Source organism: Trachurus japonicus, chromosome 3 (assembly GCF_045865225.1).
Source record: "Trachurus japonicus isolate A0001 chromosome 3, Traja_1.0".
In the NCBI taxonomy this organism is placed as follows: Eukaryota; Metazoa; Chordata; class Actinopteri; order Carangiformes; family Carangidae; genus Trachurus; species Trachurus japonicus.
In genome coordinates this window covers 8,005,218-8,032,882 of record NC_140909.1, presented here as the reverse complement: position 1 = coordinate 8,032,882, position 27,665 = coordinate 8,005,218, and the positions used below count along the sequence as shown (strand labels likewise).

Sequence of the window (27,665 nt, the reverse complement as noted above, 5' to 3'; positions counted from 1 at the left end):
AATTGTCCCTGAAACGCTAAAACATACTGGAGCAGGATTCTTCAAATACGAGAAGCATTTTCTCAATACATCCAATTCCACCAAGGTGAAAGTGAACGCAACATGAAAAACAACTATGACATACTTTTCTTTTTCAAACAAGCTGTCCCAATTTGTAAGAGCACTACTCTCTTTTTTTCTTGTCTCTCAAGTTTAGAGGATTATGTTTACGTAATACATACGTAATACATAAGAGCAATAACAGGAGTGAAAAATAGTGAAAGACATATAGAGAAGTAAAGTGAACACACATTCATAAAACAGAAGAGTTGAGATTAATTGCACGCCTGCACCATATTGTAAAAAGCTGCAGATCTTAACAACAACCACCATCAATATGTTGCCCAGAATCTCCTGACGAATATATGAATATGTGGGAAAATGCTGATTCATGCTGTTAAAGAGCAAAATTCCTGGATCCCCTTTGAACTGGATCAGCACCAGAACGTTTTGCAAAATGAACAGCCGAGTGAAAGCATGACATCATCAGTGGAGGAAAGTCAGTGCTGAGTTACATGTAGTTTGGTTTGTTGTATGGACTTTTGCCTTAATACAGGTGGATATTGGCAATTATTCTATTTTATTTCTAATCATCTTATGTTGAAATGATCACTGCAGCTGTCTAAAGGTAAGATAAGAGACCTGGCGGGGCACAAATATCTTGTTAATCAAGAACACAGGATGTGTGACGGTCGAGCATTGGTCCTGTCGGTAGACTTTTTGAGCTGATAGTGTTGCATCGTCAGAGTGCGGTATATGAATTTGACATCAGTATTAGTCAACAGCTGTCAACATGTGGCCTAGTTCGAAGGATGCAATTGGTTGTTTCCTCCATATTTCATGTCAACAAAACCTCACAGTGCGCAAGTCTTCTTCAGTGACTTCCTCATCTTATGTGACACATCAAACCCCAAACCTGCTAAAAACAAACTGTATTTAATCTGGAGTGAACTGAATATTTGCAAGGTCTATTTTTTATTGACTCATAATACCACGTGCAACTGATTGCAACAGTGTGAGTCACTGGCATATTTTTAATAGTCAGCAGTTTAGTTTTGCAACAAAGATTTATTTATTTTTGACAATAAGAATAAAAGGATAAAGATAAACATACATAATATTGTACTTTCTTATTGTGCTGGATCTCCTAAAACAACTAAATTTCAGGGATTATTGTATAAATCTCTCCCACATTTCCATTCTAACTTTATAAGAAACTCCAAGTCATTCTCCTTCACAGTGAAGATGGTTAAACGGCTCCAGATCACTGTGCCGTGTGAGAGTGTTTACAAGTCTGCACTGAGCTTCTCAAGGGCACTGACTCTAACAGTGAGCAATAATATTGCCCGAAGCAGAACTTGTAAACTTTAGTCAAACTGTCAAAAGGTGTATTATACATTAACTAACATGCGTTGGCTAAACATTACAGACACTATAAGTTCAAGCTACTGTGCTGCGTTTATGACCCCCTGTCACTGTAATGAGAAACAGACTAAAGATTAGAGGAGGAGCGATGAGCAGAGCCGATATTCAAAGGCATAAGTGAACAGACAGAAATGTGGAGTGGGAGTCTGATGGAATCTGCACAGATATAAACATTAAACAAAACCAAAGGACTAGAAACATCAGAGAGAAACATCTGTTCCAGGAGCAGCTGGTACCATCAGGAGTGTCATCCTTGAGATTGAGCTAAGAGAGAGGACAGTTTCAGGGACAGAGAGCAACGTATTTAAAAGAGTGTAAGAGTTTCAGAAATGGCCTCCCAGGTTATCTCTGCTGTGTGTTTAGCTCTGTGGGTCGTCGCCTGCACCTTCACCTCGGCCGAGGACACTCACATGGCCAGAGCTCTGAAGCTCATGTCTGAGACGCCGCTCATCGACGGGTAAGTGGAAACGCCTTGTGTGCTCTCTGTGATGGTTTTAATTATGGTGGGTGGTTTGCCACAGAGCCACAGCAGCACTAAATGTCCTGAATTCTTGTGTAAAATCTGAACTCTGTCTGCAACAAGCACTTTTACCCCCGCCACCCCAGGCTGTCAAATCACTTGATTTTTGAGAAAAGTCTCTGAGTCTCAGTGACGTCTTCCTCTCTTGTGTTTCAGTCATAACGACCTGCCTTGGCAGCTTCGAAAGCAGTTCAACAATCAGCTCAACAAAGTGGATCTTAACACGCTGGCCACCACACACACCAACATCCCTAAGATCAAGGAGGGACGGCTGGGAGCTCAGGTACAGTACGTCCAGAACAAAATGTACTGGGAACTAGAGGGAACTGCCCTCACTATAGGCCAGAGGACACTCTGGAGTATCTCTCAAATGATCCATGCTCGAAGAGTTTCTACTCTCCAAAATCTTTGATTTAGTAAAAACTCTATAGATAATAGTAAGAATAGTGCACGTGAACATGTCGGTCCAAACTTTAAGCCCCTGACATTTTTTGACTGGCATTAATTCAAGAACAATTTGTGGTTAAATGATTCACAAATTTCTTAAGATTTAAAGAGTTTGTTCCCATGTTATCCTGTGGTTTTATGCAGTCACTGCCCTCTGGTCTGACGTAGCCTCACAGACATAGATTTGTGTCATTTCCCAATAATGAAGTATACTCATTTTATATATGGGGAACCAATGACATCAGTTCTCCAACACCCTGATCTGGGATCCGTGCATCCTTAGCTGTGAGGCTACGGTGGCCCCGTGAGCTCAGAAGAGACATTCAAATAGTCAAAACACAAACAAATTTAAGTAAAAAAGAAAAAAAAAGAAAACATGCACTGCAAACACTGACAGCATGTGCCAGATTCAGGACTACTCTGGTTTTATGTTTTATTTTGAATCACACACTCATGACCTGATAATCAACTACACCACAGTGAGGACACAGAAAAAAAGAGTTGATCAGCTGGTCCTGAAAATGTCCTGAAATGGCCTCTGCGAGGTATTTTTTCTTTTCTTTTTTACACTCGTCCATTCATGAAAACAGCCCCTGAGGGGTGAGTTTTTTTTGGCGCGGATGTTCATTTTTTCTGCACAAACCAAGCGAGACAGGTGATTTTTTAAAACTCTTTCTTTTACTCTCTCAGTTAACTAATGGTCACCAACAGGAAATTAAAGAATGACAGAAAAGATCATATTAAATATCACACAACAGACACACACCAATAGGTGCTGGTCTCAATCTGGTACAAATGAAGCACTGTCATACTGTATGTGTAAGTTAGCTATAGCTATAGTTAAATGTATGCATGATGTTTAATGTACAAAATGATTGTTTTGCCTAAGAAGTTATACAAAAGCCCTAGTCTTTAGGTTTTTTAAATCTTTTTTTGATTAGAAAAATGATTCTGTCAAAATAGATAAATACAAAAAAGAAAAGAATGCCTTTCAGGTCTTCCATAGAAAGAATAGTACGATTTCTTATTGTAAGTGTGATTACTTCCATGTGATTTAAAGGGGGCATATTATGAAAATATCACTTTTTAAAGGCTCTTAACATATATTTGGGTGTTTGTCTTGCCTTCCGGCCCCAAAATGTGAGAATTTGACAAAACAATCTGTAATGTGCAGGCTCCCTAGGTTGAAATCCACATGGTTTTACAAGCTGTTCCCTCAGTTGTCTTCCACTGACTGTAACTAGGTTCTGCATTTGCATAATCCCACCCCTACCTGGGACCGGTAGAAGGGGCGGGGCAAACAGTGGCTCATTTGCATTTAAAGGGACAGGCACTGCAACCAGCTGCTCTGAACAGGGCTGTTTTGAGAGGATGAAAAGAGCTGTGATGTTTGATCCTTGGGGTATTTTGACCAAAGCATGTCACAGATATGTTTTAAGACACCTGGGAACTGTTTTTAATTTGTGGAAAGGGAGCAGAATATGTCTCCTTTAAATAAATGCATTTCACTTCATGTTCTCCTCTGCTCTGCTCTCAGTTCTGGTCGGCCTACGTTCCCTGTGAGTCTCAGTACAAAGACGCAGTCAGACAAACTCTGGAGCAGATAGACGTGGTGCACAGGATGTGTCAGAAATACCCAGAAACCTTCATGTTTGCCACCAGCAGCCAAGGTGAGACTTTAAGCTCTTACAGTAGCATCACACACATTTATAACAGTTTGTTGCCACCTGCCTCTGTTTCCTGCTGAATCACCTGCCCTCCCTCCTTCCCTCCCTCCCTTGTCTGCACTGCTCAGACATCATAGATGCCTTCAACATGAACAAGACAGCCAGTCTCATCGGAGTGGAGGGGGGTCATTCGATAGACAGCAGCCTGGGCACCCTGCGCACCATGTACCACCTGGGGGTGCGTTACCTCACCCTCACACACTCCTGCAACACACCGTGGTAAGAACCAGGAGCACGGCAGCTCCATGCCTTCACATACCCCACACAACACAACACACACATATGTGACCTTACAACAGTTATGAAAGCATCACACACTTGTTACTTGCAGTAGTAAACTCTCACATGTCTGCCTTCTCATCTTTGGCGACACCTGTGGTGATACCTGGTAAAAACAGGTTTCTCTATCAATCTGATAAAGTAATGCAAGTTTAAATGGTTGATGGTATAGATAGTAAGTAGATAATTAGAGTTTTTTCAGGTTATTATTATAGCAATAACACATTTATTTATAGGCACCTTTTAAAACACCCAAGGTAAGAGTTAAACAACAAAAAAAGGTACAGTGAGGCCAGAATAAAAACAATCAGACTGCATGGGTCACTTTACTTAGATGTGTTTTATTTGTATAATGTACACAAATGAACGTGCTCTTGTTATCTGTAGAAAAGTCCCACTGTCCCCCTCATCCTGCATGTGGCTTAGATCTTTATGTATCTTTATATATACATATACAGTTTATATATGCATGCATTAATGCATGATGCAGCCATGTGCTTGTTCTTTGTTCTATAATAAGATTAGACTGACAGACAGTGACTGAGGCCCGTCCCCATTATTGGTCAATAACTTTTTCGTAATTCATTTTGAAGTCCATCAGAGTCTATGACCAGTGTTTTTACAATACAGACACAAATCATACCAGACATCCAGATGATACAGTAATACTGTGAAGTGCAGAGCTTGTTTATATCGTATTCAGTATGTCAATAGAGAGAGATTTTAAAGACACGTTTAAATGAAAACGTTTGAGGTTTGCTACTTTAAGAATAACATAGTGAAGTGAGCAAATGGTTCCCCATATAGTTTTAGTTTTACTTTCATGAACTAACAAATCATTTCAGCTATAATTACATATCCTGCTTGATAGATGAATGTATAACAGTGCAGTATACAACATCTTGATTTGTAAAGTAACCAGTAAATACAAAGCAGCATAAATTGAAAATACAAGAATAAGTATAGGCTACACACTGCCACTTAGATGCACTAATTAATGAATTAATTCTCACTCAGTTGCAGCTGTGCACTCTCTCACAGTCAGTTGAGTTCATGTAGCAGAGAGTTTGGGGGTTTCCTTCAGGCCTCCTGTGGCTCTGGAGACCGAAGGTGTCAGACTCTCTGGTGCTGAGATACTGTTTGTAATGTTTGTGATAATATTTCCAAACTGCTGTGTGTCTGAATAAAGTCCCTCATCTAGAAACATGATACCTGGTTGTTATTTGGAAATCCAAAGAGGAAAATCAAATTTCCTCCCACTGATCTCTGTGATGTTTTAATGGTGTTTTGTCTGGTTTTCTTTTTGTCTTATCAGGGCAGATAACTGGCTTGTTGACACTGGATCAGAGCCGTCTCAGCACAACGGTCTGTCTCCATTTGGAAAGGTACGATTGCAAACAACACAGCTTTCAGTTTAATAGGTTAAAAATTACTGTCTTAAAATGTCATACAATCATTGCATGGCAAAGGTTTCATCAAACATTACCGTGTGTAAAACAATTTAAATTGCACAACTGCAATTATACATTTCTGGTAACAATCAAAATGACATTGACGTTGTACTGTGTAGATAAAACAAGATAATATGTCTATAAAATGTGTTAATTGTCCATGTTTTATTGTCTTACAACAGAGTCAGTAAAGATTTAAAGTAATATTTTTGATACTGATCAACAGAGAAAGACAATGTCACTATGTCAAGGTGAACAGTTCATTTAAACGTGGCTTGCCGTCAAACTACTGAAAATGATGGTAGAAAGTAAAGAAATAACGTTTTCCACAGGTTTTATGTATCTATTTATGTATCTGTTTATTTTGGCACAGTGACCTATTTAAACTGGTGTTTTCCTTCAACAGCAACTGATTAAGGAAATGAACCGTCTGGGGATGTTGATCGACTTGGCTCATGTCACTGTTGAGGTCATGAAGCAGGTGCTGGACATGTCCAAAGCTCCGGTGATCTTCAGCCACTCGTCCGCCTACACAATCTGTAAACACAAACGCAACGTGCCCGATGATATTCTCAGGAGAGTTGTGAGTCTATGTGTGTGTGTGTGTGTGAGTTACAGGTACAGTATGTGTGTGGTTCAGGTTCAGGCCCTATAGACTAAAGGAGGTGCAGAGAGAGTGGGTGAACCTGCAGTGTAATCACAAGGCGAAGAAGTAAAGACAAACAAACAGTGAACAGCAGTGGAGGACGTGTTCAGACCCTTTGTTTAAAAAAACATACTAGTACATTCATATAAGAATATGACACTTGAAGTCCTACATTAGTTCATTCACTGTCAGGAGATTTTCTTTTGTCCAATGTCATATTTTTTTTATATTATTTACATGATTTCCATGGGATGACATTACTGGTAATGCTATGCCATGAGTCCTTTGGTGGGTGAGTAGTTCAAGAGCATGCCCCAAGCAGTAGCTTATTGGTTTGACTCCCAACTAAGTCAGTCATTAGCTGTGTGTCTATTCCCTCAGTCTCTCTCTTTTCCTGTCATATCTCCACTGTCCTAACCAATAACGGCCAAAATACCTGAAAAGTAACTAAAAAGCAAACAGCATCTCATTGTGGTAGCTGGTTGAGGTGGAGCTATTTGAAAATACTGGATAAAAGACCTCAGCTTAAAATGAAATCATCTGAAAAGTTTAGTGGGTAAATATGTTTTTATTGGAGCTGGTGCCCAAACTGGATGTTGCCAGAATGGTCAGGAACCACTTAGCTCATGATAACATATTATGTGTTCCTTTATGATCATTGAGAAACGGATACTGGAATATTAAAATACAAAATTTCCCCCTGGTGGAAGAAGAAATATGAGCATATGACTAAATGTCACAGATCTTTTTTAGACGTTGATATTGGACGTGGAAAAGCTGAATGTGTCAGATGTCCTCCTTCCTACCGAAGCTGTTAAACAACCATGAAAACACTTCCTCTGTTCCTGCTCACTATCTCAGATGACTGACACACCCTGAACATCTTTATGTCTTTATGGCACCAAAGGGATCCAAGTGACTGCACTTCAACTGATGCATGAGCAATGGCAGTTTCCCATCTAATGGTTATGAAACTAGAGGATTATTGTTCTGCAAAGTGAAATAACAAACAGATAAAGAATACAGCTCAGTCCAGGAAACAGGCATTGTGATAGATAAGACAGTGGAGGTCAATACCCCGGTGTACTCGGGTTATTGCAGGGTTGAGCAGATCTCTTGGCTCAGGTTATGTCTCTTCCTGTCCTGCGCTCGGTGGGTTCAGCGTGTCTCCAGTGTAATAAAGCAGAAATTACAGTGTCTCCTTCCATGGATCAGAGTTTCCAGGTCAGTACTTGATGTGTTTTCGCTGCCATGTAACAGCTTGTCTGTCTCTGCAGAACGAAACTGGGGGAATAGTCATGGTGAACTTCTACAATGACTATGTGACCTGCAGCAAGACGGCAAAACTCTCTGATGTTGCAGGTAAAACACAGTTCAATTGAAAAAAAAAAAAAAACCTACTTTCAGTCTGGTTAAATATTATCATCAGTGGTTATGTTATTATTATGCATAAAAACTGTCCATTTTATTCCCTGTAGATCACTTTGACCATATAAAGAAGGTGGCCGGGGCCGGTATCATTGGCTTTGGTGGAGACTATGATGGAGTTACCAGGTTTGAACGAATGACTCATCAACTTTAAATAAAACAACAGTGTTTTCAATGAACGATGCGATTTCACATGAATATGCATTGTTTACCAAGTTAGTTTTTTAGTTTTGTCCTTTTTATCTTTGCTTTTCTTTTTTCTGTCACATATTTTTGACTTAAATGTTTTGTCAAACTCTTCAACAACAGCAGATAATATTTAAAGGATTTAGATCTTTGCTTTTTTTAACCTAAAATAATATAATTGGGGATGGCAGATTAAGGAAAAACTGAAAAAAAATGCAGAAATAAAAAACAACAACTCATAATCAGCTTGACATCGCCTGTCCTACTTGTCGTCCTCTCAGACTACCGGAGGGTTTGGAGGACGTGTCCAAGGTGCCCAACTTGGTGGCCGAGCTGCTGAGGAGAGGATGGAGTGATGAGGAGGTGAAAGCTGCTCTGGGAGACAACCTGCTCAGGGTCATGACAGAGGTCGAGAGGGTGAGGAACACACACACAACACACTTTCACCCAGTGTGTGCCACTCTGATATCAGTCTGAGCACCGTGCAAAAGAAAAGAAAAAGACCTGCTCTGTTTTTGTATTTTATTTCTGGGCAAAGAGGAACTCAACTCAGAGCTTACACCCTGGAAATATTAAAAAAATTACTGCAGCTTGATCTCACTAAGTTATTTATTTTGGTGCCTTGCAGGAGACACGGGGAAGAGACACACACACACACACACACACACGTGGTTTTCGTACACTGAGATTCTCTTTCATGTGAAACTACATACGATCAGCTTGTCGGCCTCTTTGCTTCCTGTCGTCTCTCCACGGTGGGTTAACGCCCATCAAAGGCCTCAACCAGGTTGCCTTGTTGCCACAGGCTAAAGTCAAACTGGAGAGGCTGAAGTTTAATATTGTCAGTGCAGCGAGGATGTGGCCTCATGTCCTGTCTGTGTTTTCTTTAACCAACCCCCCTCCTCCCGCCTAAAAACCAAATATTAACAAAAACCTTCTAAGTCTGGTTAGTGGAATCTGAAAACAGCACCAAAGAGCCATTTCAGGGTCAGCGACAGTGACAACAGTCTGACTCGCATGACTAGCATCAGGACAATGTCTTCATATTTCACTGTGAGAGCAGAACTTTCAGAAAATAAAACATAATTACACGAAAAAATTTGTCAAGGCCTTGAATCAATAAAACTTAAGTATGGACGTATCCGGTAACGAGAAATACACTACTCACAAAAAGTTAGGGATGTTTGGCTTTTGGATGTAATTTCAGAATACACCTACAGTAAAATGCACTATAACCTTTACAGGTGAACTTAATTTAACAAAAAGGGAGATCCTCCGCGCTTCAGCTTGACAAACTCTGGACCGGTGCATCTCAGGGCTGGAGACAGATGATCAGTAGAGACAAAGTGAGGACGGGGCTGGAGCACACGGTCGATTAATATAGATTTATTGAGGTGCGGCGACACCTCAATAAATCTATATTAATCGGCCGTGTGCTCCAGCCCCGTCCTCCCTCTGTCCGAACTTAATTTAACCTTCTCTAAACTCTTGAATGCACATATCCAATTGTTCAGTGTTTCAGTACTTATTGAATAACATGCTGTTCTCTATCAAGGTGATTAACCACAAAGATCACAAGCACCGTCTGATTTAGTGGTTCAGTTGTCATTGAACCACTAAATGTTCTGGTTCAGTGACAGTTTGTGGACAGTCCTCTTCTCTCTCCCTCCTCTCCACCATGTTCAAACCCTGACATCATGAGACCAAGACAACACTTTGATCAAGTTATCGGGACATTGAGATTTTTGTTGTGCTATAGCACTGTTGTTAGCTTTTGTTTGAGATAGAGAAATCACCAAGGCCTGCTTTCATGATAGAATATCACTGTAACACAAAGTTTTTATAGGGATATTCTTGTCAAATATCACTAACTTTTTGTGAGTAGTGTAGTTTTGACAGTCATATCTTTGTGTGTGTGTTTGTGTGTGTGTGTCAGGTCCGTGACAGTCTGAACACCACCAGTCCAGACGATGTTCCTATCCCATACGAGGAGGTGAAGAACCCGTGCAGGACGAGTGTAGGGTATAACGTTCCCGACGTCGACAACGGAGCCGTCCGCTCACTGAGTTCACTCACTCTGCTGCTTCCTCTGGCTCTTCAGGCTCTCGTCACACTAACGGCTTAGTGACTCGAATCGATTATCAGTTATAATAATCAATAACTGACTGTAAAGTCAAGGGTTTGTCAATGAATTTTTATAATTTGTATGTTTTTAAATGTCAATGTCATGTAAATTTTTATCCTCTGTGCTGACAGAGACAATAAAGAACTGCAGTTCAAATTGTGTCAACATTTGTTTGACAAGTTCACTGAGTTTTCATGTGTAAAAACAAAAAAAAAAGACTTCCTTGTATGTGTGACTTCCTGTATCATAGTTACAACAACAAAGACAGAGGCACAAGTTCGTTTACCTTCTTTACACCTGAGTCAGTTTTTTTTTTATCTCTTTGGGCTGAGACGACGAGGACAAACAGACAATGTGACGTGACAACGTGATCTGAAAATAATAAAACACATGGAAAAACAGTCCTGACATCAGTTTGTCCAACATATTTGTAGAAGTCATCCATCTAGTGTTGAGAGGAGGTAACACACCTAAAGCTTTCTCTACTTTACTGTAGGAATTTGACTTTTCTTTCTTCTTTAAAGTGAAGGCACAATGGTGAAGACAAAAATGTGACAATATTTTTTAGTGACTAAGGATTTGAGCTTTAAAAGAAATACATTGTGATACAAGTTTTCATGTCCAAACTGTAATAATTTCAAATACAAAACTTGTTTGTCCACTGAAGGTAAAAATATAAAATCTGAAAATGTCACATAATAACATCTGTTTAAGGCTGATCAAGTAGTGTGTTTGTCTCAAAACACACACATGTACACACACATACACACAAAAATTACATTCATTTTACAAGCTGTAAAGCCACAAAAATGCAGAAAGTTTTACCCTAACATAAAATACAGAGAAACCTGTAAAGAGACTCAGAGGTTAAAGGTTGAAAATATGTAATGACCTTCATTTAAATCGGCTTCACTAAACTTTGTAGCCTTTTCATTCCAGTGTGTCATGTTCGACTTCTCCAAGGACACAAATCCTACAGTGGTTTGTACGTTTGAAAGTTCAGTTTTTGAACGAAGAGAAAATTATATTTCTTTTTAAATAGCACCAGTTTTTAAACAGTCGGTAACTTCATCAAGTGGTTTAAAGAGTAAACAAACTCATCAGCCAAAGAAAAAATTCCTCATCAACTGGTTTGTATTTTCCACTCGATCCGTCTCCTCGGTGCATCATCAGCGCCCTCGTGTGTGCGTCGCCAGTTTGACACGGCTCCTCTCAGCACCGAGAGACACAGCTGGTGAATCAGACGCACGTACTTAATGAAAAGTGCATGAGTTGTTAATAAATGGACAAAGGGCTGCAGCTCACATGATCCTCCAGCGGCTGCACGGTCGACTCAGCTTCACTGGTGAAACTAATGTCTAAAAAATCTGGTTTGAATGCCTCCACACAGACAGGACACGCAATGTCACAGTCCAACAGCACTTTTTTTTTTTTCTAGTCCTCATAAGTTTGAACGAACAAAAAAAACAAAACAAATGAAGTCACTGTTTTTAAACTCATTACCTGGATCCAAATGAGAAAATACCATCACACAGTAACGGCTTCAAGTGTTTATAAAATATAACAAATAGCTACACTGCAGAAAAAAACAGATCTGAAGTGCACTGTTCTGCCCAGCCAGCGCCTCAGACAACAAGTCAATAAAAAAGAAAGATGATGGTGGAGGGTTAGAGGTATGTAAGCAGAGGGAGAGGAGGGATAATCCAAGTCTGTACTGTGGAAGAGGAGGAGAAGGAGGAGGTTTCCTAAGATGTGGCTTCCCTCCGCGTCTCCCCCTCCGCTCCCGGTGTTTCACTGTCTGACAGCAGCGGGGAGTGCGTGGGCACAGCGATCCTGTACGGCAGGGTGTCTTTAGTCAACATCCTCCTGGTGGCAGAGACCAAGCGGGAGTAGTTGTCCGGGTTGTACTCCGACAGCGGGGGCCGGGTGCGGAGCAGAGGCAGGTTGTCCCTGTCGGGTCGGGACAGGAAGAGAGGAGGCCGGCGCTGGCTCTCGCCCTCCTTCAGCGAGTCCGGCAGCGGCTTGCGTTTGCTCTCGGGCAGCAGCATGATGCAGAGGACGGAGAGGACGGCGAAGGAGGCGAAGATGACGTGGTGGAGGAAGTAGCCGCTGTTGTTCTGCAGCTCCATCAGGGAGGAGGCCGCCATGCCGACGCAGCCTGCTGCCAGGACCAGGCCCAGGCAACCGCCGCTGAGACAGACAGAGAGATGGACAAGAGATAGAAAAATCATCAAGTTGTCAGGATCAGACAATGTCTTTCTTTTGATGAATGTTGCACTCTGACCCACTCACAAATGGGCAACTTGGTCTATGACGTGATGCACATGGTGTAACCAGCATTTTTTCATTAAAAAAAAATCTGACTATATACACAGGAAAATAAATCTGGACTCAAATGTGGAATAAATTAAATTAAATTTTGCAATGCAACACTATGTTTCTTTACAAATTTTACATAATTTGTCACACTTTATTTAGAAGAAAAGCTGTGTTTTTTTAGGATATGTCCTGCTAAGAAAAGCCAAAATGCATTAAAATTTCAATATAGAATTACAACAACAACAACAATATCTATTTCTATTCAATGTTTTCAGAAAAAAGTATCTTTTTTATAAGTACACTTATATCCTTGTATCCACTGTAGGTGGATAACATATATTTCTGAATTACTCATCTTGCCAACCCCTATTGGTCACTGACCTTCCTACAGTGACATTAAGAATCTTTAAAAAGGATAAATACATTCCTAAAACTGATGTAGTTTTTAGCGAACATAACTCAAACAGGAGCAAATTGTGCATTTGTAGGGGATTTTTTGCAGTGATCTCATACACATTCAGAAAAAGCAACATCAGGCTTTCGTTACATTTGTCAAACTTCTCAGTCGGAATAATCAATTAGTTGTTATTGTCTTTTCATGGACTTTGGTGACTGTGCAAAGGTGTTAGATACTTCAGATTGTTGTCAGAGAGGAGGAAATGTGAAAACCTGCAGTCGTGTGTGAAGGAGAACTGATGCAAGGTCAAAACATGATCACACCAAAAAAAAAAATTCAGTTTACTGCACTTTCAGTCAAAGAATTAAAACTATTCATAACATTTCACGGAAACTTGCACACCGACAGCCTCGTCACTTACCGAACCACAGTCGGCATCACCTCACAGGCGAAGAACACGCTGAGCATGGCCAGAGCCTGAGAGAAGAGCAGGCCGACGACAGAGAGCACCAGCACCAGGCCTCCATGCAGGTCTGACACACGGAGAGAAAACAAACACAACTGAACCGTGTCCGTATCAACACTGTCCACATTTCCTGGTGAACCAACGTTGTCATGTCGTGTTGTTACGGCTCAATCCCAGTTAAACCACCAGGTTTTAGTGCCGTCGTCCCTCTGTCAAACCATTTCATATTCACAGTCTGTTGGTCAATTATCTGCAGACTTTGCCTGAGGAAATTACACACAATTCACTGGGCTCAGACATTAAACACAGGAGCTGATGATGGCAAATTCCAAACATGCTTTCACCAGATCTTATCCAACACTGCATTACTCACTCTTCTGTTTACAAACAGGAAGTAAAAAGGACCCGTTCCCATTCTGTGACGCCCAATTTCAGCTCCTCTGATACGAAACCTCAGTCACGTGTGCTGCTGATTGCGAAACTGCTGAATTATTGTTTTACTTATTTATAGCTGCAGAATAACGTCAAATTTTGTGACTCAGTGTTGAGGAGCAGTTTGAGAGACGAGGCTCCTGGTGAGAGAAGGAATGAAGTCTGATGCTAAACTACTAATAAATAAACAGACGTGGATGTAACATACATGGAGTGAGGGCCAGAAGCAGCAGCGACGACAGCCCGGTGATGATGGCCGACAGCAGGAGAATGCCACGGCGACCGAAGTGATTGACAGTCAGACAGATGAAGATGCAGGCCAGCGCTCCGGTTACGACCCGGAGGAAGTAGCCGAAGTAGAAGTTGGTGGAGTAGCTGTGCAGGTTTCTGGTGAAACAGTACTGGATGCCGGTTCCAATGAACCTGGACAGGAGAGAAGACGGAGTTAGGAAACAGACGACGGGCATGTAAAGGGTTTGAAGATCATTCCTTAATCTCTCTGCTCATCTTCCTCCACATCTCACTTCCTTATCATCATTATCATTAAATAGAAATTTCACGACAAACTCACAGAGTGAAGCTGAGGATGAGGCAGTTCTTCCAGATGATACGAGTCCGATGCAGCTCCAGAACTGAGTGGTACCTCGGCGGACAGTCGTCTCCATAAGCTGCATCTATGTCTATAAATAATAATAATAATAATGAAAATTCAACCTATTCCCAAATATCCAGTGCTCATCTTTCCAGCAGGTTTTCATGGAAAACCTACAACAAATCTGTTTAGCATATTTACAAAGCTATTGGTTGGTTGAAGCATGAAAACTTCAAGAGATGAGGAACATTTACACCGATTCCTCAAATTATAATGGGACTGTAGTGGGACATATCATTCATCTCATCCTACCTCTGTGCCACTGATATGTTAAAAAGTGAGGATTTACTATAGAAGATGCTGAAATCAAAATGAAACATTAAAAAATAAAGGCTGTACAGAGACACCGAGGTTAAACTGGGACACACTGATCCAGATCTACTGAAACAGAGTCGAGCATTCAGCAGAGACAACGTGTCCTGATGTCACACCAGGCTAGACGTGTTACTTCTGCACAGAGACGAGCAGAAAAAATTGTATTTTCCCGGACGGATAAAAAAATTAAACACGCCCTCCGGTAAAACAAGAACAGGAGGGAAATTATGACAAACAACTCTACAGCTGAATTAGAATAAAACTGAAACAAATAAACTTACCTTGTCTTGACTAATCAAGACAAGGTAAGTTTATTTGTATAGCTCATTTTTACAAACAGTTTGTCTCAAAGGGATTTACACAGCACCGTAACAACATCCTCTGCCTTTAGACTGTTGTTGTTTGACTAATGTTGTCTGGGAGTTTTTCCTTAGTCAGTGTGAGAGTCTAAGGTCGTTTTCTTTTTAAAATTTATTTAAAGCTTTTTTTTAAAACACAAGAATGTCAGAAATGTTCTGGTCTCTGTTGAGTTTATTGACATTGTAAACTGAACGACGTTTGGCTTTGGACAGATGGTCAGACAGAACTGTTTGAGGAAACTATGATGGTAGTTTTCTGTCATTTCTGACATTTTTATAGATTTAATGATTAATCAAGACATTATTTGGCATCTTAATGGATCGATAATGAAGATTATTGTAAGTTGGAGTCTTAATTTAGACTTTTTCGGCCACAATAACACACACAAGAGTGGTTTACCATACAAGATTTACTGTTTTCATGATGAACCAACATAGGACAGATCCTATCTTTTCGACTGTTCTGAAAAAACCTTTTTATGTCTTACAGAAGGTCAAACATTTTTCTTTTGCCTTCATATTGTTATAGATGGATAACAGTGGCTTTTTTTGCTTCTTTCACCATTATTTTAATAGTTCACATTAAATGTTACATGAGTCACAACACTGAATAGGTTCGTATAGGACAGAGTTGGGGGGGGTTGGTGTGTATATGTACATACTGATGACCGTGCTGTACATCTGAGTCATACATGTGTGAGTGTGAGTACCTGAGAGCAGCGTTTCTCCGGGGTAGATCTCGTCCTGCTGACAGGCGCCGTTCCTGGTGGAGAACTCCTGGAGACTCTTCTTGGCCTGAGGGATCTGAGCCGTGGCCAGGAGCCAGCGAGGAGACTCAGGAAACACTGACGCACAGCTGAGGAAAACAACCGCTGTTATCAGACTTTCAGTAACCTCGACACAGTGGGAGGAAGAAAAGAAAAAAATCACACTACACACTCTGCTTTAAAAATAACTGGTACAACTTCTTGGCAAGAACAAAGAAAAGGTATTTGATAAAAGTTTATCACTGAAACCTAGAAGTATCAACCTGCCTGTGTTTCTAAAGATATTTAACTATTGACATTTAATATCTCAGAGTTAACATGTTCATGCTTCGCCTGAGGAACACAGTTTATTACTGCAGTGACAAACACACTGCAGTTAGAGACAATCACTCCTCTGAGCTTCCTCTTAACTTGTCCATGCTTTAATTAACTGTTCCTCTGTTTGTGTGAATGCACTGTCTTGTTCTAATGTTGTATATCTGTAATTTGTTCTCAGGCGTCTCTGGTAAAACAGTTTGGGGTTATTCTGAACACATAAATTAAGTGTTTTTCCACAGGTTGTTGTGTTTATATGTGAGTTCAGGTGAGACTGAAACGGCAGCAAATGTGTCAAACAAACAGAATCAAATTACGTTGCTGCTGAGGGTCTAAGGACAGAGGATGTTGTTACGATGCCATGTAAAGCCCTTTGAGACAAACTGTTTGTAAAAACGGGCTATACAAATAAAATTGCCTTGCCTTGCCTTGCTACAAAACAATAAACTGTTAATGCTTCTTCAAATACACACATGGTGCGTCCACCTCAAACACAACCACCCGACTCACCACCAATAGGAGAGCAGCAGCAGAAGAGGCAAAGTGGCCACGGCCTGGAGGACCGGCCAATCCCGGCACAGCACGGCGACGCCGGGCAGCAGCAGCTCGGCGAACACGGCGAAGAAGCCGCTCACCATGGCAACCATGAGGCGGTGGGGAGGGTCACACAGCTCCAACCCTGAGAGAGAGAGAGATGGGAACACAGATAAACATCACAACACAGCTCAAGTGGTGCGACTAATACGTTTGTCCAAAACCAATGGATTTCCTGATTTCCTGACTGGACTTGAACCTCACACACATAAAGATGCTGCTGCTTGTTGTTGTTGTTGTTGTTCCCAAGTGTTTTCATTGAGTGAGTTGTCAGCACAGTTAAATGTGTTGTTTCCTATTGAAGACTGAAGTCGATATCACTCCCACCTGCTGACAGCACTGCTACAACATCCTACTAATGTATTTATCTTTGTTAACACAGTTTCAAGGCCTGATATTCTGTTTTACTGTGAAAAGAGTTAATGGAGTCTTTTTCATCAGATCTAGAAGTTTTTAATTTCCTTTCTTACATCTTAAGTGTGAAAGAAATTCTCCAAATTACCTTACATTATTTGTTGTTACACCTGTAAAACCATATGAAAGATAAGAGAACAAACAACATCTGGAGTAAAACTGAAGATAAAAACCTTTCCTAGCCCTTTTTCCTGTCAGAGTTTAATTTTATTATTTAAAGTTACTGTTTAAAATATGTATAAATATAAAGATTTAACACAAATTTTCTATTTGTTGAAGTCTTTCTGGCTCAGGATAAAAAGATGTTGATTCACTGACACATAAAATCACCATGTACAACATACTAACCTTGAACTTAAACATTTTTTAATTCAAACATGAAGCTTGATCCTTTTCTCTAATGTTAAAATGTTGATTAATTATGTTAATGTTGTTTACACATGAGGCTGAGGTTAGAGAAGTTATATTATTATTAGCTCAGTGAGACATGTTTCCTTTCTGTGGCATTCTTACGTTTACTTCACTTAAACGTATTTTTCCTCAAACACCAAAGACACTGTTGTTCTCCTTATTGGAGGATTTTCCCATCAGCTCACAGATGTTTGACCTTCGTGTGAAACCTCCGAGCAGGGAATTTAAATCTATCTGCTGGTTCAAAGCAAAGAAGAAGAAGAAGGGAAAAACAACAACCATGAAATTGTCCAACATGTTAGATAAGGCCTCTGGGATGTGATAACGTCCTCTAAACCTCAGGTACTGACGTAAACTGGTGTGGGAGTGTGTCCAGCTGTGTGAGTCTTCAGCTGAACTCTAACTTCCCGCCCACAACGAGCGCTGACCCCGTTTCCATCTGCTCAGGGGAAGAAAACGAGGAGCTCACTTCCTGTTCGCTTCCTCTCCTTCGGTTCCGTCCTACTATTGTTTTCTCCTCTGAAACATTTCCCACAGGCCTCAGCTCCACGTCCAAGCCACAGAAACCCACCCCCCTAAAAAAAAAATCTGGACTTAATCAGACCTCGACCTCTCAGGAATGTGGGAGGATATTTGTATGTCAAAAAAACAGGCAAAAATCTGTATGTGTGTGTTTTAGGTGGGCCCACTTTCACACTCTGCTGTGGCCTCCTCCCAGGCAGGAATGTGCACTATTTCTACAAATGCTCACATAATCACATTCCCATGCTGCTTCATTCATGTCGTAGAGAAATCCACGCTGTCTTTAAGACACTATGTATCTGTAGTTATCTGTACCAGCCGGAGTCATTTCATCACACACACACACACACACAGAGATGTCACCATTTGTATCAAATTTGATACATGAAAATACATGAGTTTTGAGACCTCGACATCCTCACTGTGATTTTTTTCCCCTGAAAAACCTAATGTATACAATCAGATACATGCAATGATCAGATAATCCACCAGGCTGCAGTTATTTATGCACCAGCAGGCCTTCACTTGGGACATCCAATATGGCCGCTGTCAGTCAGTGACCCAAATGTGGATATTTTTGCCAATTTTGAAAAAGTTAAAGGGACAACGAGGAGTTTCTATTCGGTTATAAAAAAGTCTCACGTTAATGTGGATGAATCTCCGCTATCCACACTTGTTAATGGGCCCATTTTCGATAAATATATCGTTCTGTCTCTATCGTTATTTTGTTATTATTAGTGGTGGCGGAAATGCTGGTCGAGCCGACCAGCGTTTCCTTCGTGGCGAGTTATGAGAATAACGCAGCCGCATCGCTGTTTATGGTCGGAACTACGGTGGTATGTGAACCTCTTTGAACCTCTGACTTTAATTCTTGATGAATGAAAACATGAGTCCGTCTTGCGCCGGTCAAAGAATTTTACGGTGCGCGCGGAGGCTCATAAATGTAGTGTGAAAACGCTTCGCTTTTCCAAAACTCCTCGTTGTCCCTTTAAGGTAAGAAAAACTTTAAAATTGTTACAGAAACTTCAATAGGAATAGTTACTGCATTGATGCAAAGTAAAACTACTTTCATTACTTATTTTACAGTAGAACCGTGTTGAAAACATATGTATCAAAATAGATACCACAGGTATGTAAGGTAATTTTCTATGCAAATCTGATATGCATTTTTTTTTTATTAATCATTTTTTAATTATGTGTCAGAAGGTCCATTAAAGGGTCCAATTTCTAACAATTATTTCATGGTTCAGGCTTTACAGGGTTAAGACTGAAGTCAGGAGAGGTTCAGATTCGTCACAGAGAGAAGAGGTGGTTCACCACAGAGATCCCCTAAAAACCAGCTGAGAGGCGGAGGTAAAGAAAACCCTCCAGCCAGCTGCCTCCTGTCAATCACAGCTCAGACTAACGCACTGAAAAGTCCCAAACAACAACTGTGCTGCACAGCCACACACACACACCTGTGCAAAGTAATCCAAGTTGGCATCTTTCATTTTACGAGGGCGGTTAAAACATGTCGCCTGTGGCTGTGGTTGCACGACTGGTGACAAAAAAAACCCCCCAGAAAAACACCGTGTCCCACTTTCAGTCTGAGGACGATCCGAGCAACTTCTGTTATCCAGAGTCTCACTGGCATTTATTTGGTACTTTTTCTCTTTGGAAATAATGATTTCTCAGCACTATTTCTTAAAATTTGTGATAGTGTTTAAAATGTTTTTTGTTGAAATGAAACTGCACAAGCAAATAAAAATTGCAAAAATAAAAAGATCTGCCCAGTTGTGGGTGTTGGCCACAAAATATTCTTTATATGTGAATGAGAAATTGAACCTCAGAGTGAAATCTATTTTCAACTTTCAAACTGTCAAAACAGCAGGAAAAACATTTAAAATACATCATCATCATAAAACACTGATGAAATGTCACTAAAACCAAATCAAGTTATAATCCCCATTATTAAATCTTATGCTTTAGCTATAGTTATTCCAGTAGGAATAAAATAAAATAGGTGTTTACCATCTGTTTCCTCCAACTGAACAGAGGATTCACAGGAAACATTACTGTTTTTTATTTTAGAAAACCACTGTTGCTGTGAGCAGCCTGACCTCAGGTCAGTTTTGCTTTTCTTACTGGAGTCGCCCTTAAAACAACATGAGCAACATTTGTTTGGCTGCTCAGAGTTCGTCGCACTTATTGTTTCTGTGACGTCGAGTGTCACGTCCACCAGGACTCAAACAACTTTACAGGACACAAATAAGACGTCACAATGTTTTTCTATGGATCGAATAGATTATTTTCTGTTGTACTAATTATGGAAATACCATTTTTTGAAGGCTCTACGACATATATTTGGGTGTTTGTCTTGCCTTACGGCCCCCAAAATGTGAGAATTGACAAAAAAAAAATGTAATGTGCAGGCTCCCTCGGTTGAAATCCACATGGTTTTAGGAGCTGTTCCCTCAGTTGTCTTCCAGTGATGTAACTAGGTTTCTAATTTGCATAATATCACCCCTATCTTGTACCTGTAGAAGCGGTGGTTCATTTGCATTTAAAGGCACAGGCACTGAAACCAGCTGTTATGAACAGGGATGTTTTGAGAGTATGAAAAGAGCTGTGATGTTTGATCCTTGGGGTGTTTTGACCACAGCATGTCACAGATATGTCTTTAAGACACATGGGAACTATTTTAATTTGTGGAAATGTGGCATGATGTGTCTCCTTTAACAACATTCACAATTTGTTGGAACTGTTCATTGTATTTTTTTTTGCAGTTCTGTTTCCCATTTAAACTGAAGCAAGGAGAAAAACTGTGATGAGGATTATTTTGAACTGAAGTTCAGTTGTGTTGAACATTTCAGTCTAGTCACACAGGAAGCATTTACTTTCATTCTCATCTTGATCTGCAGCTCAGTGTGTTTTACCCTGCAGTGTTTCCTCCAAGTTATTAAAAATATTTCTCCCATGAGAGGAGCTCGTTACAGAGACTGACAATCAGACTCAACCGCCATGTTGATTATCTCTGAACAAATCAGAGACGCAGGCAACGATCCAAACGCCAAGGAAAAGAGTAGAGGTTACAAAAGTTCAGCTGCTGAAACAATAACTGCAGAATCAGGCTTAATGCTGCAGGAATGATATTTGTTGTCGAGGCATTCAGACTGCTTTTATTCAACAGATCACCACAATCTCCATTTTACTTTTCCTTAGAGACATTTTCAAGTTTATGCAAGACGCCTGAAAAATGCCCAATAGTCAATAAATACGAAGACGGTTACGTTGAATCAAGTTAATCTGGATTTTTCACCCAACTACAAAAAACATTGTGTCCATCCACCACATCGTTGTTCAAGTACTTTCATGTCATAAACAGAGCATTTGTCTGTGACTTAATATGATCTTGTGAAAGTAATTAAATCAGTTCTGTTTGGTTCGGACAATGACTGATGGAAGCTGCAGAGACGATGTGCATAATGTGTTTTGTCATGAGATCAGAAGATAAAATAAGACGTCACATGAAAAGAGATGAGAGTTGGTGCTTCACCCAACACCATGTGGTTCCATTCATCTGCAGTTCCTCTTCACAGCATATACTGTACTGATCAATTAATATCAACAAATACACTTGATAGTGACGAGGCAACTTTCATACATCTGTTACAGACTGTGTCTTGTTGCTAAACTTCATTAGTCCTTTTAAAGGGATAGTTCAACATTTTGGCAAATTGGCCCATTGCCATAATCCCTATAGTCTTAGCAGTAGGTTGGTTCGTGTCCGTGCAAGCTATTTTTAGAACGGCGGAGCAGATCCGTGAGCTGCTCAGAGCTACAATACGGAGGCTCATGGGATTTCTTGGTTTCCCTCATCAAATACACAATCCAACAACTCCGACACGCTCTCATGGACAAGTTGTAACCTGCACATTCACCACGCTATGAGATAATAACGGAGCATTATGAGACAGAGTTGTTTTAGAGGTAAATGCAGAGACTGCTTGCTGGAAAACTGCCCCCGGCGGGAACGCGCATCAGCGGTTTTAGCTCTAAAACGACTCCGTGTCGTAACGTTCTGTTATTATCTCATAGCGTGGTGAATGTGCAGGTCACAACTTGTCCACCAGAGCGTTTTGGAGTTGTTGGATTGTGTATTTTATGAGTTTTGATGAGGGAAACCAAGAAATCCCATTAGCCTCTGACTAAGATGAAATCATGAACTGGTGATTTAACAGAGACTTGGTTACACCAGCATCTACAGTAAACTGACCGTTCAGTTATTGTTCTTGACATTCAGACATCAGAAATAATAAAAGAGTCAAGTTTGACTCCGGTTGTTTGTGTTTCCTGGTGTAAAGATAAGACGTTGAAACAGAGATACGCAGGATTTCTAATGTGCTTCTCTCAGTCAGTGGGACTTTTCTTATCTCTGCCTGATAAGATGCAGGAGCTCAGCAGGAAGCAGCTCCAACTCAGACCGGCAGCACATTTTAACGAACCAAATGAAGCTGAGTGAATGTGCATGTACGAAAGCAGCGTGACTGCAGCACACGGTGCACGGGGAGTCAGCCACATGTGCACAATTTATAACATTAGCATTACGTAACATTTACACAACATTGGATTTTCTGGAAGAAACGCATACAGTGTTTAATATGAATGGCCTACATACGTCTGTATTTGCCTCATGGCCTCATGACAGAGTACTGCGGATTTGTTCAGTTTCACACAAACACACGGCTGCATGAAATGATTAATCTGATTATTTAAATGAAGCTCTGATCAATGACACACAACAATAACACCAAGACATGTCTGATTACAGGGTATTACTCACATTTACAGTGAATTTACAGTTGTTTTTGTGTCCAACCTCCTGATTATCACCCACTTCTTATTATTCTTATTATCTGTTGTGATGTAATAAATGGTAGTTGTTGTTTTTTAAATAAAAGACAAGTAAAATGAGATGTAACAAAAACATGACATTCATATAAACAGTGTGCCAGTGGATGAGTCAGAGTGAAGAGCAGGAATCTGAGAGTGCTCTGTAAAGTAAACACAGGAGTGAAGTGTGTGTCTGAGTGTGGACGAGCTGAAGTCGCTCTTTTTCCACAGAGGCTGATTACTGAATAAGGCTGCAGGAAGCTGCACCGCACTCCAGTATGTATGTGTGTGTGTGTGTGTGTGTGTGTGTGTGTGCAGGATACTCACTGATAATGTACGAGGACACAAACACTCCGGCGAGCATGGCGCCTTGGCAGAGACGCAGCAGCAGAAACACGACGGCGCTGCTGGACAAACACACGGCGACTCCCAACAAACTGGACAAACTGATGGAGAAGAGGAAACTTCGTCGACGACCCAACCTACACACACACACACACACAAACACAAACACACACACAAAACATACACAACTGAAATTATTCAAGAACGAAAGTGTTAAGAGTGCAAGATTAATAAAAAGTCATAGAGTGATTGATCAAAACGTACACACCGGAATTAAACAATATTCAATGACATTTCAAAAACTCCACTCATTCTCATTTCAATAATAGAATTTTTTATTATTTATCATTTTTATATTATTATTAACGTTTTTCCAAAGTTGTTGTTTTATTTCTTGATGTCCTATTTAATGATGGTGACATTTTCAACCCCCTCTGCTCTTTCAACAAATTGCACATCTCTTATTTGTCAAGTCAACAACACCTTCCAGCTGCAGAAACTTAAACACGATGAATGATGAAATAACATTTTGTAGGGACTCATTCAGATTTAATAAGTTATATAGTTGTTTTACAGTTGGTTAGAGGTATATCTAACCTGTCATGATGGTTTTTTTAATTTATTTTTTATTTACTTATTGGATATGAACGACCTTAGGGTTTCAAATAAAATGTGGTTTTTCTACCTACCAGTCGCACAGAGTACCAAGGAGGACGTATCCCAGAATCCACCCCGTCATGAAGCAGATGTGCTGCAGAGGGATTTTCCAGTAGTCACTGCAAACCAGGTTCCACTGCAGAGGAAGACAAAGACAAAGACACACTTTGACACATTCACAGACCAGAACAAAGCACAGTAATAACTTGGACCAAGGAAATGAACCAGAAATAGAGAAAGTTGTAATCGGATCAGGACTCAGAGGAAGACTAACTGTTGTACACTTCATGAACTGTAAATGAAAATGCTCCGTACGGTTCATCACGGGTGATGAACAGTGATTTGATGTATTGTTTTTTAATGTTTTATCTAATTTCATTCATGAGGTCTGTTTTAACCAGGTTTCAAGTCTCAGTAAAGTTAAATGGATCCATCTCTTTCCTGAAACCAGAGGAGCAGGAAATGAAACTAAAAACTTGCAGCGTGCTTCAGTGTTTGAGCCGTCGGTTCAAAAACCAGATTAAGAAAAACAAAACAAACAAAAACACATTGAATGTACTTCAGTTTACTCAGCTAATCCTAAATATGTGTCTCTATTTCTGGATAAAATATGATTTATACGAGCAGAAGCTTAAAAAGGGAACAAGAACAAATTGTCACCAACATAATAATTGGACTACATAACATGCAGAGAATAGCAGGCGAGCGAGCGGTCGAATCAGAGACAGAGAGAGATTCTGTGCGGGAGCAGGAATGTAGATCATGTCCCTCCTAACTGAGTTAACGTGTCTGCTGACAGTCTGATTACATTAGAACAAAGTAGAGCTCAAAGTAGAGCAGCCTGCAGCTCGGCTCCTGCTTCAGGACCAGTCGCTGCCTGGAAGAAGATCTTCTTCTTCTCCTCCTCCTCCTCCTCCTCCTCCTCTTTTATCGTCTCCTCTGCTTCACTGTGATTCATGACAGGTTGACTGGGTTTTAGGAAAAATAAACTATTTGATTGCATCATACAGAGGAGTGTTTCTGATATTCAGCCTGGGCTTGTTGACATAAATGGAGTGGACAAAATAATAGAAACACTTCAAAAATGTGTTCCTAATAAATAATAATGTGGTTAGGGTAAAAAAAAGAAAGAAAAAGGATTGTTTATATAATATTTAGAACAATGAGAATCGGGGGCATTTATTTAAAAAAAAAACATGTTGTTGTGTCAGTATGACTCTGGAGTGACATTGGTGCTAGTTTGTTTCGCTTTGTTATTTGTGTAATTACTTTTTATAGGTGAGGTTTAAAGATAAGCCCAGAGTTGAGAGTTGTTTGTTGATTCTACAGTTGTGCAAATAAAACTAAAAAAAAAAGAAAAGAAAAGAAATGTCTGCGTCTAGTCTGAGGGACGAAGTGAAATGGGAAAAACAAAAATCAATGATAATGACAGAAAAGTAAACACACAGAGGTGTCGATCAGCTGCTGCTTTACAAACGTGTTTCTGTCGTTCTTGGTCAATCATCATGATCTCTGACACTTTGTCTCGTCACATAATCCAGAGGGGTTCTCCAGTAGAAGCCCCTGATATTCAGGCAGCGACTACGACACAGTGAGTCACTGAACCAAAATGGCTGCACAGGCAGAACAAAAACTGAAAACTGATTCAGTGCCTTAGGGGATCTCACAAATTACTATGCTCGAAAGTGAGTTTTGAACGCAGCGTGACACAAATTGGAGACGTGGTCAGATTCCTTTGTTACAAGTTTGGAAAACAAACTTGAACTGCTGGACGCCCGTTCATCAGAGCAGTGCATTGTGGGACAATTTCACCTACTTTAAGCTGTACTATGTAGGTCAAGCTGTTGTAATGACAAATGACAGTGTGCTGTGTAGTTGTTGTGAGGTTCCACTACAACCAATAAACAATCAAGTGAACAATGTGAGGCCTTCAAGGTCCTTTGGGAGTCTGGAGTTTCTCTGATCACAGAGGAACCAGCAGGAGAAATGGTTGTTGTCTGAACAGCTGGTGCAGCGGTGACAAAATCCTGCACCAACATGATGATGATGTATCCAGAAAACCATGACAACACCAACACCAACGCTAGAAACCAGTCACCACTGAGGTGATAATCCAGGTAAACCTGCACCTGGCTCACTGAAAGCCCCCTGTGCTGTTCCTCAGGCTGATGAGCCGTGAGTGGAGATGATTCAAGTTTTCCTTTGTCTCCGTGGTGACGTCAGAGCCACAGGAAGCTGTTGCTGGCGAAGGAGGCGTTCAGGGTCTCAGGAAGGAACTAACAGGAATATGATTTTCCAGCGCCTTCGTTTTGTCATGAGAGGAAGAGGAGGAAGAACCAGGGTCTCCTCCTCGCTGCCTTCATCTACTTCGCCTACTGACGCCACAGTGCTTCAGAGAAGTTTAAGAGCCATTACCCATAATGACTTGGGGCTGCTGGGTTACAAAACCCTGCACAGACATGTTGAAAGGCATTTTTTGTTGCACCCTGTTATCAATATTTGCAGACTGGGATGGATCCCTGAGCAACAGGAGACCAAAGAAACAGACTGAGGAGCAGATTAACACCTTTCTGCTGCTTATTTACACTTGTTGCACAACAACATGTGAACCTGCTGTTTGTGTTCAGGCTCTGGTTGGAGACATGATAAAACACAAACACCAGTAGGCTACACTTTACTTTTACTTTTCACACCCTGAGAAACAGAAGCGCTCATGATGAAGTGGATGCAAACACACACACACACACAGGGCGCGTCCTGATCTGAGAGATGAGAAACCACAGAGAAAGAAAGAAAAAAGCTGAAGAATTTGTCTTCACATCTGCACAGTTTCCTGCAGAGGTGATTCGTTATACCAAAGATGGTTTAGGTTACACTGAGCGGAAACGGTGGCACATCATCATGACTGAAATCTAGAGAAGTTTGTTTCTCTGGACTGACTGGTCCAAACTGCAGAAACTCCTGCACTGAGCTGAAAAACTAAATCTGTTTTCAGTGCAGAGCAGTGGATCAGTTTGTCCCCCATGGCTCCACAGTCACACCACCAGGGGCCTGAGTGATGGACAGACAGTCAGTGTCTCTGTCTCTTACCTCGGTGACAAAGTTGCTGTGGAGCCCCGCCGCGGAGGAGAACTCCCACCCCCGGGTGCAGGACACCTTCTCCCGGGGCACATTCCCGGAGAGGACGGAGCTGTTGGCCGGGTACTTGAAGAGCTCGCAGTGGCTGAGGCCGGAGCCGTCCACCCAGGGGATGGTGAGGTTGAGGTATCCCTGTCTGGAGAAGTTGCTGAGCAGGAAGGCGGAGGGCAGGAGCTGCGGGTCCGGCTTGCAGTGGTAGTAGTCCGGGATCAGGGTGTAGAAAACGTCGCTGATCAGATTGAGCATGACCGCTAAGTTGGGGAACCAGCTGAACACGACCACGACTCGGTTGTAGCGTCCGTATCCGCCGCACTGAGGGAAGATCTTGGTCTCGTAGTCCATCTGGAGCGGAGCGAGAGCGGGTCCAGCCGCGTCCGTGGCCATGGCGCAGAGAGTGCGCACAAGAGTGAGCGGAGA

At 41.0% G+C, this 27,665-nt stretch overlaps 2 protein-coding genes across 2 annotated transcripts; one reads left to right on the top strand and one right to left on the bottom strand.

Moving 5' to 3' along the window:
- Positions 1–1,604: 1,604 nt before the first annotated feature.
- dpep1 (dipeptidase 1) lies at positions 1,605–10,434 on the top strand. The gene is made up of 10 exons (XM_085806479.1): positions 1,605–1,921; positions 2,141–2,267; positions 3,969–4,101; positions 4,227–4,377; positions 5,753–5,822; positions 6,295–6,471; positions 7,812–7,896; positions 8,013–8,088; positions 8,430–8,565; positions 10,085–10,434. Exons 1-10 carry the CDS (start codon positions 1,794–1,796, stop codon positions 10,271–10,273), a joined length of 1,272 nt encoding a protein of 423 aa, XP_085662605.1. The 5' UTR covers positions 1,605–1,793; the 3' UTR covers positions 10,274–10,434.
- Positions 10,249–27,665, bottom strand: slc22a31 (solute carrier family 22 member 31). Its single transcript, XM_085806468.1, has 9 exons — positions 27,201–27,665; positions 24,143–24,246; positions 23,436–23,590; positions 16,806–16,974; positions 15,924–16,069; positions 14,459–14,567; positions 14,096–14,310; positions 13,411–13,522; positions 10,249–12,463 (listed from the first exon to the last, which is right to left on the bottom strand). The coding sequence occupies exons 1-9, from the start codon at positions 27,630–27,632 to the stop codon at positions 12,019–12,021; spliced, it is 1,887 nt and encodes a 628-aa protein (XP_085662594.1). The 5' UTR covers positions 27,633–27,665; the 3' UTR covers positions 10,249–12,018.

What these genes read in the sequence shown, in the direction of transcription:
- dpep1 (XM_085806479.1), top strand. Translation starts at nt 1,794, where the DNA reads ATGGCCTCCCAGGTTATCTCTGCTGTGTGTTTAGCTCTGTGGGTCGTC. An exon ending in GAGACGCCGCTCATCGACGG is followed by an intron (nt 1,922 to 2,140) that starts GTAAGTGGAAAC and finishes CTTGTGTTTCAG; the next exon opens with TCATAACGACCTGCCTTGGC. An exon ending in GTCTGTCTCCATTTGGAAAG is followed by an intron (nt 5,823 to 6,294) that starts GTACGATTGCAA and finishes TTCCTTCAACAG; the next exon opens with CAACTGATTAAGGAAATGAA.
- slc22a31 (XM_085806468.1), bottom strand. Translation starts at nt 27,632, where the DNA reads ATGGCCACGGACGCGGCTGGACCCGCTCTCGCTCCGCTCCAGATGGAC. An exon ending in CTGCTGCTCTCCTATTGGTG is followed by an intron (nt 16,070 to 16,805) that starts GTGAGTCGGGTG and finishes TGTTTTCCTCAG; the next exon opens with CTGTGCGTCAGTGTTTCCTG. An exon ending in CGGAGAAACGCTGCTCTCAG is followed by an intron (nt 14,568 to 15,923) that starts GTACTCACACTC and finishes TATTATTTATAG; the next exon opens with ACATAGATGCAGCTTATGGA.